We start from the raw sequence: 14,638 nt of genomic DNA, 5'->3' as shown, positions 1-14,638 counted from the left end.
TGTTTTCTGAAGCGTCTGCACCCCTGAGTGTTTTCTGGATCCTCTGCATCCCTGAGAGTTTTATTGAGCGTCTGCACCCCTGAGTGTTTTCTGAAGCGTCTGCACCCCTGAGTGTTTTATTGAGCGTCTGCACCCCTGAGTGTTTTCTGAAGCGTCTGCACCCCTGAGTGTTTTCTGGATCCTCTGCATCCCTGAGTGTTTTCTGGAGCCTGAACACCCCTGAATGTTTTCTGGAGCGCCTGCACCCCTGAGTGTTTCTGGAGCGCCTGCACCCCTGAGTGTTTTCTGGAGCGCCTGCACCCCTGAGTGTTTTCTGGAGCGTCTGCACCCCTGAGTGTTTTCTGGAGCGCCTGCACCCCTGAGTTTTCTGGAGGGTCTGCACCCCTGAGTGTTTTCTGGAGCATCTGCACCCCTGAGTGTTTTCTGGAGCGTCTGCACCCCTGAGTGTTTTCTGGAGCGTCTGCACCCCTGAGTGTTTTCTTGAGAGCCTGCACCCCTGAGTGTTTTATTGAGCGTCTGCACCCCTGAGTGTTTTCTGGAGCCTCTGCATCCCTGAGTGTTTTCTGGAGCCTGAACAACCCTTAGTGTTTTCTGGAGTGCCTGCACCCCTGAGTGTTTTCTGGAGCGCCTGCACCCCTGAGTGTTTTCTGGAGCGCCTGCACCCCTGAGTGTTTTCTGGAGCGCCTGCACCCCTGAGTGTTTTCTGGAGCGCCTGCACCCCTGAGTGTTTTCTGGAGCGCCTGCACCCCTGAGTGTTTTATTGAGCCTCTGCACCCCTGAGTGTTTTCTGAAGCGTCTGCACCCCTGAGTGTTTTATTGAGCGTCTGCACCCCTGAGTGTTTTCTGGAGCGCCTGCACCCCTGAGTGTTTTCTGGAGCGTCTGCACCCCTGAGTGTTTTCTGGAGCGCCTGCACCCCTGAGTGTTTTCTGGAGCGCCTGCACCCCTGAGTGTTTTCTGGAGCGCCTGCACCCCTGAGTGTTTTCTGGAGCATCTGCACCCCTGAGTGTTTTCTGGAGCATCTGCACCCCTGAGTGTTTTCTTGAGAGCCTGCACCCCTGAGTGTTTTCTTGAGAGCCTGCACCCCTGAGTGTTTTATTGAGCGTCTGCACCCCTGAGTGTTTTCTGGAGCCTCTGCATCCCTGAGTGTTTTCTGGCGCCTGAACAACCCTGAGTGTTTTCTGGAGCGCCTGCACCCCTGAGTGTTTTCTGGAGCGCCTGCACCCCTGAGTGTTTTCTGGAGCGCCTGCACCCCTGAGTGTTTTCTGGAGCGCCTGCACCCCTGAGTGTTTTCTGGAGCGCCTGCACCCCTGAGTGTTTTCTTGAGAGCCTGCACCCCTGAGTGTTTTATTGAGCGTCTGCACCCCTGAGTGTTTTCTGGAGCGTCTACACCCCTGAGTGTTTTATTGAACGTCTGCACCCCTGAGTGTTTTCTTGAGAGCCTACACCCCTGAGTGTTTTATTGAGCGTCTGCACCCCTGAGTGTTTTCTGAAGCGTCTGCACCCCTGAGTGTTTTATTGAGCGTCTGCACCCCTGAGTGTTTTCTGAAGCGTCTGCACCCCTGAGTGTTTTCTGGATCCTCTGCATCCCTGAGAGTTTTATTGAGCGTCTGCACTCCTGAGTGTTTTCTGAAGCGTCTGCACCCCTGAATGTTTTATTGAGCGCCTGCATCCCTGAGTGTTTTCTGGATCCTCTGCATCCCTGAGTGTTTTCTGGAGCCTGAACACCCCTGAATGTTTTCTGGAGCGCCTGCACCCCTGAGTGTTTTCTGGAGCGCCTGCACCCCTGAGTGTTTTCTGGAGCGCCTGCACCCCTGAGTGTTTTCTGGAGCGCCTGCACCCCTGAGTGTTTTCTGGAGCGTCTGCACCCCTGAGTGTTTTATTGAGCGTCTGCACCCCTGAGTGTTTTCTTGAGAGCCTGCACCCCTGAGTGTTTTATTGAGCGTCTGCACCCCTGAGTGTTTTCTGGAGCGCCTGCACCCCTAAGTGTTTTCTGGAGCGCCTGCACCCCTGAGTTTTCTGGAGGATCTGCACCCCTGAGTGTTTTCTGGAGCATCTGCACCCCTGAGTGTTTTCTGGAGCGTCTGCACCCCTGAGTGTTTTTTTGAGAGCCTGCACCCCTGAGTGTTTTATTGAGCGTCTGCACCCCTGAGTGTTTTCTGGAGCCTCTGCATCCCTGAGTGTTTTCTGGAGCCTGAACAACCCTGAGTGTTTTCTGGAGTGCCTGCACCCCTGAGTGTTTTCTGGAGCGCCTGCACCCCTGAGTGTTTTCTGGAGCGCCTGCACCCCTGAGTGTTTTCTGGAGCGCCTGCACCCCTGAGTGTTTTCTGGAGCGCCTGCACCCCTGAGTGTTTTCTGGAGCGCCTGCACCCCTGAGTGTTTTCTTGAGAGCCTGCACCCCTGAGTGTTTTCTGGAGCGTCTGCACCCCTGAGTGTTTTCTGGAGCGTCTGCACCCCTGAGTGTTTTATTGAGCGTCTGCACCCCTGAGTGTTTTCTTGAGAGCCTGCACCCCTGAGTGTTTTATTGAACCTCTGCACCCCTGAGTGTTTTCTGAAGCGTCTGCACCCCTGAGTGTTTTATTGAGCGTCTGCACCCCTGAGTGTTTTCTGGAGCATCTGCACCCCTGAATGTTTTCTGGAGCCTCTGCACCCCTGAGTGTTTTCTGGAGCGTCTGCACCCCTGAGTGTTTTCTGGAGCGTCTGCACCCCTGAGTGTTTTCTGGAGCGCCTGCACCCCTGAGTGTTTTCTGGAGTGCCTGCACCCCTGAGTGTTTTCTGGAGTGCCTGCACCCCTGAGTGTTTTCTGGAGCATCTGCACCCCTGAGTGTTTTCTGGAGCGTCTGCACCCCTGAGTGTTTTCTTGAGAGCCTGCACCCCTGAGTGTTTTCTGGAGTGCCTGCACCCCTGAGTGTTTTCTGGAGCCTCTGCATCCCTGAGTGTTTTCTGGAGCCTGAACAACCCTGAGTGTTTTCTGGAGTGCCTGCACCCCTGAGTGTTTTCTGGAGCGCCTGCACCCCTGAGTATTTTCTGGAGCGCCTGCACCCCTGAGTGTTTTCTGGAGCGCCTGCACCCCTGAGTGTTTTCTTGAGAGCCTGCACCCCTGAGTGTTTTATTGAGCGTCTGCACCCCTGAGTGTTTTCTGGAGCGTCTGCACCCCTGAGTGTTTTATTGAGCGTCTGCACCCATGAGTGTTTTCTTGAGAGCCTGCACCCCTGAGTGTTTTATTGAGCGTCTGCACCCCTGAGTGTTTTATTGAGCGTCTGCACCCCTGAGTGTTTTCTGGAGAATCTGCACCCCTGAATGTTTTCTGGAGCCTCTGCACCCCTGAGTGTTTTCTGGAGCGCCTGCACCCCTGAGTGTTTTCTGGAGCGCCTGCAGCCCTGAGTGTTTTCTGGAGCGCCTGCACCCCTGAGTGTTTTCTGGAGCGCCTGCACCCCTGAGTGTTTTCTGGAGCGCCTGCACCCCTGAGTGTTTTCTGGAGCGCCTGCACCCCTGAGTGTTTTCTGGAGCGCCTGCACCCCTGAGTGTTTTCTGGAGAATCTGCACCCCTGAATGTTTTCTGGAGCCTCTGCACCCCTGAGTGTTTTCTGGAGCGCCTGCACCCCTGAGTGTTTTCTGGAGCGTCTGCACCCCTGAGTGTTTTCTGGAGCGCCTGCACCCCTGAGTGTTTTCTGGAGTGCCTGCACCCCTGAGTGTTTTCTGGAGGATCTGCACCCCTGAGTGTTTTCTGGAGCATCTGCACCCCTGAGTGTTTTCTGGAGCGTCTGCACCCCTGAGTGTTTTCTGGAGCGTCTGCACCCCTGAGTGTTTTCTTGAGAGCCTGCACCCCTGAGTGTTTTGTTGAGCGTCTGCATCCCTGAGTGTTTTCTGGAGCCTGAACAACCCTGAGTGTTTTCTGGAGTGCCTGCACCCCTGAGTGTTTTCTGGAGCGCCTGCACCCCTGAGTGTTTTCTGGAGCGCCTGCACCCCTGAGTGTTTTCTGGAGCGCCTGCACCCCTGAGTGTTTTCTGGAGCGCCTGCACCCCTGAGTGTTTTCTGGAGCGCCTGCACCCCTGAGTGTTTTCTGGAGCGCCTGCACCCCTGAGTGTTTTCTGAAGCGTCTGCACCCCTGAGTGTTTTCTGAAGCGTCTGCACCCCTGAGTGTTTTCTGAAGCGTCTGCATCCCTGAGAGTTTTATTGAGCGTCTGCACCCCTGAGTGTTTTCTGGAGCGCCTGCACCCCTGAGTGTTTTCTGAAGCGTCTGCACCCCTGAGTGTTTTCTGAAGCGTCTGCACCCCTGAGTGTTTTCTGAAGCGTCTGCATCCCTGAGAGTTTTATTGAGCGTCTGCACCCCTGAGTGTTTTCTGAAGCGTCTGCACCCCTGAGTGTTTTATTGAGCGTCTGCACCCCTGAGTGTTTTTTGAAGCGCCTGCACCCCTGAATGTTTTCTGGAGCCTCTGCACCCCTGAGTGTTTTCTGGAGCGCCTCCACCCCTGAGTTTTCAGGAGCGTCTGCACCCCTGAGTGTTTTCTGGAGCGTCTGCACCCCTGAGTGTTTTCTGGAGCCTCTGCACACCTGAGTGTTTTCTTGAGAGCCTGCACCTCTAAGTGTTTTATTGAGCGTCGGCATCCCTGAGTGTTTTCTGGAGCCTGAACACCCCTGAGTTTTTTCTGGAGTGCCTGCACCCCTGAGTGTTTTCTGGAGCGCCTGCACCCCTGAGTGTTTTCTGGAGCGCCTGCACCCCTAAGTGTTTTCTGGAGCATCTGCACCCCTGAGTGTTTTCTGGAGCGTCTGCACTCCTAAATGTTTTCTTGAGAGCCTGCACCCCTGAGTGTTTTATTGAGCGTCTGCACCCCTGAGTGTTTTCTTGAGAGCCTGCACCCCTGAGTGTTTTATTGAGCGTCTGCACCCCTGAGTGTTTTCTGAAGCGTCTGCACCCCTGAGTGTTTTCTGGATCCTCTGCATCCCTGAGTGTTTTCTGGAGCCTGAACACCCCTGAATGTTTTCTGGAGCCTGAACACCCCTGAATGTTTTCTGGAGCGCCTGCACCCCTGAGTGTTTTCTGGAGCGCCTGCACCCCTGAGTGTTATCTGGAGTGCCTGCACCCCTGAGTGTTTTCTGGAGCGTCTGCACCCCTGAGTGTTTTATTGAGCGTCTGCACCCCTGAGTGTTTTCTTGAGAGCCTGCACCCCTGAGTGTTTTATTGAGCGTCTGCACCCCTGAGTGTTTTCTGGAGCGCCTGCACCCCTGAGTGTTTTCTGGAGCGTCTGCACCCCTGAGTGTTTTCTTGAGAGCCTGCACCTCTAAGGCTACGTTCACATTTGCAGTCAGCGCCGCACCGTCGGGCGCCGCAGCGGCGCCGCATGCGTCATGCGCCCCTATATTTAACATGGGGGCGCATGGACATGCGTTGTGCTGCGTTTTGCGCCGCATGGCCGCAAGCGTTGGACGCAAGAAACGCATCAAGTTGCATTTTTTTTGCGTCCAACTTTCGGCCAAAAACGACGCATGCGGCGCAAAACGCAGCGTTTTAGCGTGCGTTTTGCCGCGTTTTTTTTCAGGCTCCAGAAAACACTCAGGGATGCAGAGGCTCCAGAAAACACTCAGGGATGCCGACGCTCAATAAAACACTTAAGCTACGTTCACATTTGCGTTGTGCGCTGCGGCGCCGACGCTGCGGCGCACAACGCAAATGTGAACGTAGCTTAAGTGTTTTATTGAGCGTCGGCATCCCTGAGTGTTTTCTGGAGCCTCTGCATCCCTGAGTGTTTTCTGGAGCCTGAACACCCCTGAGTGTTTTCTGGAGGGCCTGCACCCCTGAGTGTTTTCTGGAGCGCCTGCACCCCTGAGTGTTTTCTGGAGTGCCTGCACCCCTGAGTGTTTTCTGGAGCGCCTGCGCCCTGAGTGTTTTCTGGAGGATCTGCACCCCTGAGTGTTTTGTGGAGCATCTGCACCCCTGAGTGTTTTTTGGAGCGTCTGCACCCCTGAGTGTTTTATTCCAGGATTTTACCATGTTATTCTATGACCGTGTGCAGGGCCGTATTTAGAGTTTCTGCTGCCCTAGGCACTTTTAGTGCTGCCTCCCCCATTGGTGAGTATGACACTATCGGCAGTGACTTTGGTAAGAATCGCTGTTGTGAAAATAGCCTTTCGCAGCAGATCGGGCAGTTTTTTCGCATCTGCCGTGTAACGGATCACATACGGCAACACTGCGTTTGGCTTCATTCATTCATTCATTCATTCCCTATGGGATTTGTGGCACTTGCTGTGATCTGGCAAATGTGGTACCATACCTCCCAACTCTTGAAGGGAAAGAGGTATAAAGGTTGCGGCGCACTACGTGCGCCGCGGCAAATTTAAGGCCATGCCTCTGACCACACCCATTTCACAACTAGTCACACCCATATCCAAGTCCCAACCACACCCATTTAGCACTGCTGATCACACTGTTTCATATACAATAATTATAACCAAAAAAATATGGCCGCACATGATGCTCCATACACTGTATAATGACCGCACATGATGCTCCATACACTGTATAATGACCGCACATGATGCTCCATACACTGTATAATGACCGCACATGATGCTCCATACACTGTATAATGACCGCACATGATGCTCCATACTCTGTATAATGAACGCACATGATGCTCCATACTGTATAATGACCGCACATGATGCTCCATACTGTATAATGACCGCACATGATGCTCCATACTGTATAATGACCGCACATGATGCTCCATACTGTATATTGGCCACACATGATGCTCCATACTGTATATTGGCCACAAATGATGCTCCATACTGTATAATGACCCCACATGATGCTCCATACTGTATAATGACCGCACATGATGCTCCATACTGTATAATGACCCCACATGATGCTCCATACTGTATAATGACCCCATATGATGCTCAATAGTGTATAATGCCCCCCTCCCATCTTGTATGCATGGCTCACCTTCCTCCCATCCCATATGCATGGCTCATATCCCCCCGCGTATGCATGGCTCATAATTCCCCCCCCCCCCCCGTATGCATGGCTCATATCCCCATATGCATGGCTCATAATTCCCCCCCTCCTCCTGTATGCATGGCTCATAATTCCCCCCCTGTATGCATGGCTCATATCCCCCCCACCTCTTGTATGCATGACTCATATTCCCCCCTATGCATGGCTCATCTCTCCACCCCCCCTCCCCTGTATGCATGGCTCATATCCCCCTATGCATGGCTCATAATTCCCCCCCACCTCCTGTATGCATGGCTCATATTCCCCCCTATGCATGGCTCATCTCTCCACCCCCCCTCCCCTGTATGCATGGCTCATATCCCCCTATGCATGGCTCATAATTCCCCCCCCGCCCCCCTGGCTGTATGCATGGCTCATAACCCCCTTCACCTCTTGTATGCATGACTCATATTCCCCCTATGCATGGCTCATCTCTCTCCCCCCCCCCCCCCGTATGCATGGCTCATCACTCCCCCCTCCCCCCCCCATGCATGGCTCATCACTCCACCACCCCCCTCCGCTCCCCGCTCCTTCTCCCATGGCACGGGCGGCTTACCGTCCTCCTTCAATCCCCCCTGTCCTCTGTCCCTCATACTCACCTGTCTCACACCAAGCGGGCGCGCCGACGGCGACATCCCTCCGGCTCTCTGCACAGGCGCAGGCTCGCAGCTTCTTCTTCCTGCGTGAGCGGTCATGTGATACCGCTCTCATTAAGGCTCATGAATATGCGCATATTCATGAGCCTTAATGAGCGGTACCACATGACCGCTCACTCAGGACGCGCTACAGAAGCTGAGACCAGGCATCGCTGGAGCAAGGTGAGTATCGTCTTCAAGGAGGGCGGGGGGGCGGCGGTCGGAGGGTGGGTGGGAGGCTGGTCCCGGGGGGGGCTGGGGGGGCGGGGGTTGGGGCGGTTGGGAGGTGGGAAACAAAAAAAAACAAAAAAAAAAACCTTGCCCGCTTGCTCAGGTGCCGCCCCCCGCATCGTCCCCGCCCTAGGCACGTGCCCTCGAGTGCCTAGTGGCAAATACGGCCCTGATGGGGAGCCCTGAGCACCATCACCCCTGCACAGCGGAATTACACTCTGAGATTGTGGACATTAACGATGGTGGAGCCGTCATCTTGGGAGCTCATTCTGAGTTTTGCTTTGCTGTCTTATAACTTTGTATATTCCTGGTACAGATTTACTTCTTTTCATCTCAGTGATGGCAGATCGCTGAAATATACCATCATTTAATGATCGCTGAGGATCTGACCTCTGGAACCTCCCAATAACCCTGATCCCGAGAATAAAGCTCCTGCACAGCTAAGTTTGTTGTGCAGGGGACCTCTTTATTCTCGGGATTGCTGGGGGTCCCAGCGATCATTAAGTGACGGCATAATCTAGGGATTCGGCATCACTAACGAAGATGAGGACAGCCCTTTAATATCTTGTTTCCATTAACCATGACTGGAGCTTTTTTCCTGTGCTTTAGCCCATTCGGCCATTTCTAATACTGCCCCCTATGGGTAAGAGCATGCACCTGCAGCTCTCAGACTCTTCCCTCCTGGCATGTGTTATGTGTGGGGCCCCTATGGTGCCGGTCTCTGTATAACACTTACTGATGTACGTGATGGCGATATCTCTATACTAACACTGTAACCGTCTCTCGTTTGCACGCCGTCCCTCTGACTTCTCTCTCCTCTCTGCAGGTTGTCGCACTGTGTTTTATTCTTGCCTTTGGCTCCATGATTCCATCCTTCCCAGAGTTCTCTACGGGGTCTCAGACAGTGAAATCGGCCCCTCTTTTGGCACCCGACCTGTATACCCTCAGCCAGAGTAAGACTCCGAATCCTTGCCTTCCTTTCCTTTCCTGCGAGCTGATTGGGTTCTGTTGGGACGGCTCCGATGACTTCCCCCATAGGATAAGTGGCGCCATCGGTGCCTGGCGGCTGCTGATCTCCTCTCTCCATAGAAATACAAAGCATGCTAGCCTGTGCTGATTGGAGTAGGAATGACCTCGGTCAGGATTAGGCTATATTCCCAGATGCAGAATGACCAATCCTTCCCTCTCGGCCATGGCTGACAACTGGGAACAATAGATTGCACAGGAATTAGACCAAAGCTTTCGGGTCTCCTTAATTATAGAATTCCTTTTACTTTTCCATCACAAACTTAAAACAATCATGTCAGAGACGCGGTCTCCGGCTAAAAGTGAGTCATGAAATGACGACCTGTCTGATGAAACCTCGTCTCGCCCCTCCGTCCTGAAACTGAAGGGCTTAGAAAATTAGGAGGATTAAGATCTCTGCTTTGTGTCACCTAATGGAAACTTTCATCGGATCCTCCCAGGGAAATGTCCGTCTCTGGAGGAGCCATAGTGTCCGTGCATTACAAGGACTCTCTGCTAGATACCATAAGAACTGTGTAATGCTTTATGTCACCTGTGGTGGCGCTGCAGAGGGGCTGAACACTTATTGCACTGAGATTATAGATGATCACTGGGGGGTCCAACCAGCACAAGATCCATTTGATCAGCTGATTGTTGGGGGTCTTCTTAACAAAAAGGAAAATGTCCAAACAAGAGAACTGACATCTAAGTGCAGCTGCCAGAATGTAAGAACTATCGAAGGAAGTAACACAGACTAAAAAAGAGATCAAAGTGTGACTCCTGTGTATTGGGCAGAGGCGAGCCTAGATCAGAGTCACTTCTGTGCATCGGGCAGAGACTAGTCTAGATGAGAGTCACTCCTGTGCATCGAGGTGAGACGAGCCTAGATCAGAGTCACTCCTGTGCACTGGGCAGAGAATAGCCTAGATCAGAGTCACTCCTGTGCATCAGTAGAGATGAGCCTAGATCAGAGTCACTCCTGTGCATCAGTAGAGATGAGCCTAGATCAGAGTCACTCCTGTGCATCAGTAGAGATGAGCCTAGATCAGAGTCACTCCTGTGCAGCGGGCAGACATGTGCCTAGTCAGGTAGAAGGTACAGCTTTACTGTTCACTTTGTGATTGCAATCTGTGCAGATCATCAATGGAAGCAATTAAAACTCTCTTCTTAAAGGGAAACAACTAGCTATGTAGCGCCACCTATTGGAGGTGCAAATAAGGCAGTGTTTGACCATTCAATGAGCCTTGCTGCATGGCTTAGGATATTTAGGCAGACCTATGTCTTCTTCAAGAGATAGATGGCCATCTGGAGACCTGTGTTTTGGGGTCTTTAACAGTATAGTAGGTTAATGGCAGCTCACCTCCTCCAGTATATTTTAGTGCAGAGCACAGAAATTTGTCCTGAGATGACGATAAATGTCCAATAAGAAAAAATGGAGGTTTCCAGCTCCAGATAAAAACAAGTCCATTTATTGAAACATATTAAAATAGCATCTCCATGAATGGGGAGAAAGTGGAGGCAGAAAAAAATATTTGATAAACAGGTGCAACGCGTTTCAGCCGCGGCTCCTGCTTCCTTTATCAATGCTATTCTGTCACAAATGACCGAACGCTATGTGCTATATTGCACTCATTTTCTGGGGGAGAGGCCATTGATGGAGGTCTTGAGGTTACTTTTTCTTGTCACTGACTTATAGGGTGAATGCCATCCATAGGTGACATTCGAGAAACGACTTTCTTCCTCTTTAAAGGGAACCTGTCACCACGTTTTTGGAAGATGGGATAAAAATAGCGTTAAATAGGGGCAGAGGTGGGCATTACATTAGTGTGTGTGTTATGCGTTTATTACCCACCTAAGTTGCCGAAATAACTTTGCAAAGTCTCCGTTTTCGCCTGTCAATCAGGCTGGTCAGGTCGCATGGGCGTTGTCTTCCCCCAGATTTGGCGTAGTTTTCCGTTGGTGGCGTAGTGGTGTGCGCATGCCCAAAGTCCGGAATCCTCTTCCAGGGGATTTAAAATAGCGCGGTGTTCGTTATTGCATTGGTGATCGGTGGGCGCGGCCATCTTCCTTTGCCCGCGCGTGCGCAGAAGCGGCGCTCTGCTGGCCGCGGCTTCAGGAAAATGGCCGCCGCGATATCCATCTGCGCACGCGCGGCATCCCGCGGCCATTTTCCCGAAGCCGCGGCCAGCAGAGCGCCGCTTCTGCGCACGCGCGGGCAAAGGAAGATGGCCGCGCCCACCGATCACCAATGCAATAACGAACACCGCGCTATTTTAAATCCCCTGGAAGAGGATTCCGGACTTTGGGCATGCGCACACCACTACGCCACCAACGGAAAACTACGCCAAATCTGGGTGAAGACACCACGCCCATGTGACCTGACCAGCCTGATTGACAGGCGAAAACGGAGACTTTGCAAAGTTATTTCGGCAACTTAGGTGGGTAATAAACGCATAACACACACACTAATGTAACGCCCACCTCTGCCCCTATTTAACGCTATTTTTATCCCATCTTCCAAAAACGTGGTGACAGGTTCCCTTTAAGGAGAGCTAATTTGCATATCCTTTTCTCATGCAGAATTGCCTGTCCTATAAAAAGGTCCAGTAACTCCAAAAGCACTAATGTAGTCATATTAATTCATAGAAGACACAAAACAAAAAAATATAAAGTATATTATAGAAAAGCACTAAGAAAGAGCGGTCAGGGCATGCCGGGGAGCAGAAGGCTGCAGACCGCAATTCTAATGCGCAGGACCTAAATAATAGTCCTTTCCTACAGGTGTCGACATCGTGTGTGCGTGAACTTGATTTTCTGAGAGGAATACTTCCAAAACGAAACACTTTTGATCTGCACTTGAACCATAGAAATGTCTCACACTTTATTTGTTTCGACATTGTCGGACCCTATAGAAAAGGCAGCGATTTATGGGTTACGCTGATTGCAGGAAAGCGATAATGCAATATTTTCTCTACGACATACTTTCCCATAAGACTGTCAATGACGTGAAGGGGATACACTGTTTTTGATATTTTTGCCTATTTTACATACTGAAATAATCTGCATTTTTGTAATGTAATAGTTTTCTTTGTGTTTTTTTTTTCCCCAGTCCGCTCCCGAAGCCTCTTGTCCTACGATGAAGGAGCTGGAGTTTCATCAGAGGATCCCAGTGCAGGTTTGGGAGACCACAGAAAATGGAGATCTGGCGCAGCATCTTTCAGCGACCATCTCGAAAACGCGGCTCACGAAAGGGACAAGTACTTTGGACAAACAGACCGGAAGAACCAGACACATGGAGGATTCGCAGGGCAGGAAGAGGGGTGAGTGGTCACTTTGTGGTCATCTCCTGATCATCTGTTCTAAAATATTTCTTCCTTTTATACAAATGATCTTAAAAAGTGCATGAGACCAATTGTAGAAAAGCCAAATAAAGCCTAAACTGTCGGTCAGTCCATGGAGACTCCGACACCGTGCGGGGATCCCGGGATGTAATATTCTCACACCCCTCCGTCAACCATTGAAGGTTTCCCTAACTCTCCAGCGTGGTACTGGTTTAACTTGGATGTCGAATTGTCACACCCTTTCTCTTACATACCTTGCATTATCAATGCATGTTCACCAGAAATTAAAAAAAAAAGTCTCACATTTTTGTGCCCAAAAATGTAGCAAATTTTTTTCAATTCTCCCCCCCCCAAAAAAAATTTGCCAATGATTAGTATGAAGCTATGTATCATTGGCTTGTAATTTACCCCATTAGATTACCAATTAGCAGAAATTTACCCCAAGTCTACGGCGACCGGTCAGATGTTTTATTCTCTGGACAGCCCAAGATGCACAGAGTCGGAGTGACGCGTGACTCCTAATAAATTTGCAGCCTTCTGTTCAGGACCGGCCGTGATGAATTTCCTTCTTTTTTGGATCGGAGACCATTAGTTTGCATTGGTGCATAATAAATTTTATGATGATTTTACTACTACGTGCCAGCAGCGGCGTCATTCCTATTGGCTGAAAAAATGTAATAAATCACTTTGCACCTAAATTTTAGCACAAATTAAGCCAAAAACAGCTGCAACCCGCCCCTCTTCTTTGTGACCACAAGAGTTTTGGAGACAAGGTTTCGTGGTCTCTATGAATGGGCAGTATATATATATATATATATATATATATATCAACCACCCAAGTTTAGTTTTGAACCACAGTCCTCAGTATCCAGGAATTGTTCCTGTTCCTTGCAGATATTGCCGTTTTCTCACCGAGGCGGCGGTGTTCCTCCGTGACCAGCTCCGGGCTGCATTAATGTCATCGCGTGACAGCATGTCCCATGTCATCAATTCAAGACTGACCGTGACCTTTTTTTCTCTTTCACAGGGGCACAGGCTCTGAGTTATTGTAGGGTTGGAGCCAAGTGGAGAGGGATCGAAAGCTGAGCACTATACCTGGGTGGAGCAGGAAGAAAAAAAATTGGGATTTCTGGAATTAAAGACTATAACACCTCGGTGATCCCAGACCAGAATCTCAACCTCCCCATCAGATTTCGGCCTGCAGCACCATGGCATCAACGTAATGCGTGCAGAGACTCTGCCAACGTGGAGCTGACACAACGGCCCTCCTTGTGCCCAAGGCAACGAGCGAGACTGACGGCGGCTTCTTCTGCGCACCAAAGGGGGACGCGACTGCTCAGCCTTCCATCTTGCACTATAAGGAACCCAATTTGACTTTATGGAAAGCCAATACTAATCGATAATCCTTACTTGTCCCCGGGAAATGACTTTTTAGCTGGATCGTGCCCTGCTCTGCCCATGATCCCACCAGCCTGAACGTCTCCTGCGGGCCTCGGCGGACCCCTCTGTCCCTGTACATAACACACCTGGATCTCCTGGAGAAAATTGGTTAGTTAACGCAAGCTTTGTACGCACGGATACAGATTTATACGCTTCTCATCTCCGCTCTCTGCCTGCTTCAGTCAAGCAAAATAATAATAATAAAAAAAAACAGTAGCATCAGCAAGCACGTCTCCGGTGTGAGTCACTCAAAGGGGAGGAGGGCGCGAAACAGGCCAAAGCCGAAAGGAGGGGAGCAGGGAAGTAATGCAAAAGGGAGAGGAAATCCCAGATGCTGAATAATGCATGGAAGGTAGCGCGTGTGTACAAGCAGGGTCGTGCGGAGCGGAAGGGGTTAATCAGTCAGATGCAGATGTTTGCAGACATGGAAAAGTCAGTGAGCAGTGACTCCAATAATTCCTAATCATCCTTCCTGCCGCTGACAGATCACATTCACCTAATGAGATCAAGCCTCGCTCCAGCGGCGGTGGCAGCAGGAGCAGCGGCCTCTCCCTGCACTTGTAGCTGCAACCCCGGGTCCCCTGTGCGGTCTGTACCTGGGGCACTTGCTCTGTTACTCAATTATCCGTGACCCTGAGCATTACTAATAAAACATGAAGTCCTACTACATGAACTGTGCAGAAATGTATCATTACTGGCAATGCTGAACCATGCAGCCATACACGGTACCATGTGCCGTACCATCTGTTCAGAATGACAATAGACAGGGCAGCGACCACCATACACTGCAAAACTAACAACCAACATGGTCTACACACAATGCCACACTATAGTGCTGACATAATACTCACATACAGTGCTGAAATAGTGTCATATGATGCAGAAATACGCACAGTGCTCAAATACCATCATATAGTGCTCACATAATACTGACATACAGTGCTGAAATAGTGTCCTATGATGCACAAATACACACAGTGCTCAA

At 51.0% G+C, this 14,638-nt stretch overlaps 1 protein-coding gene across 3 annotated transcripts in view; it reads left to right on the top strand.

The window, feature by feature from the left end:
• Nucleotides 1–13,879, top strand: part of CREB3L1 (cAMP responsive element binding protein 3 like 1) — a 107,450-nt gene extending 93,571 nt beyond the window's left edge. For 2 of the 3 annotated variants that reach the window (XM_077286908.1, XM_077286910.1), the window contains exons 10-12: nt 8,694–8,820; nt 11,982–12,192; nt 13,241–13,879. In XM_077286908.1, the coding sequence (XP_077143023.1) occupies nt 8,694–8,820; nt 11,982–12,192; nt 13,241–13,265 (363 nt within the window). In that variant the 3' untranslated portion in view covers nt 13,266–13,879. The remainder of the gene's footprint in view (nt 1–8,693; nt 8,821–11,981; nt 12,193–13,240) is intronic. The other variant, XM_077286909.1, reaches the window with a different exon arrangement.
• Nucleotides 13,880–14,638: the final 759 nt, after the last annotated feature.

Source organism: Ranitomeya variabilis, chromosome 2, assembly GCF_051348905.1.
Source record: "Ranitomeya variabilis isolate aRanVar5 chromosome 2, aRanVar5.hap1, whole genome shotgun sequence".
In the NCBI taxonomy this organism is placed as follows: domain Eukaryota; kingdom Metazoa; phylum Chordata; class Amphibia; order Anura; family Dendrobatidae; genus Ranitomeya; species Ranitomeya variabilis.
Note: the sequence above shows the minus strand (reverse complement) of the source record. Positions and strands in the feature narration are given on the sequence as shown.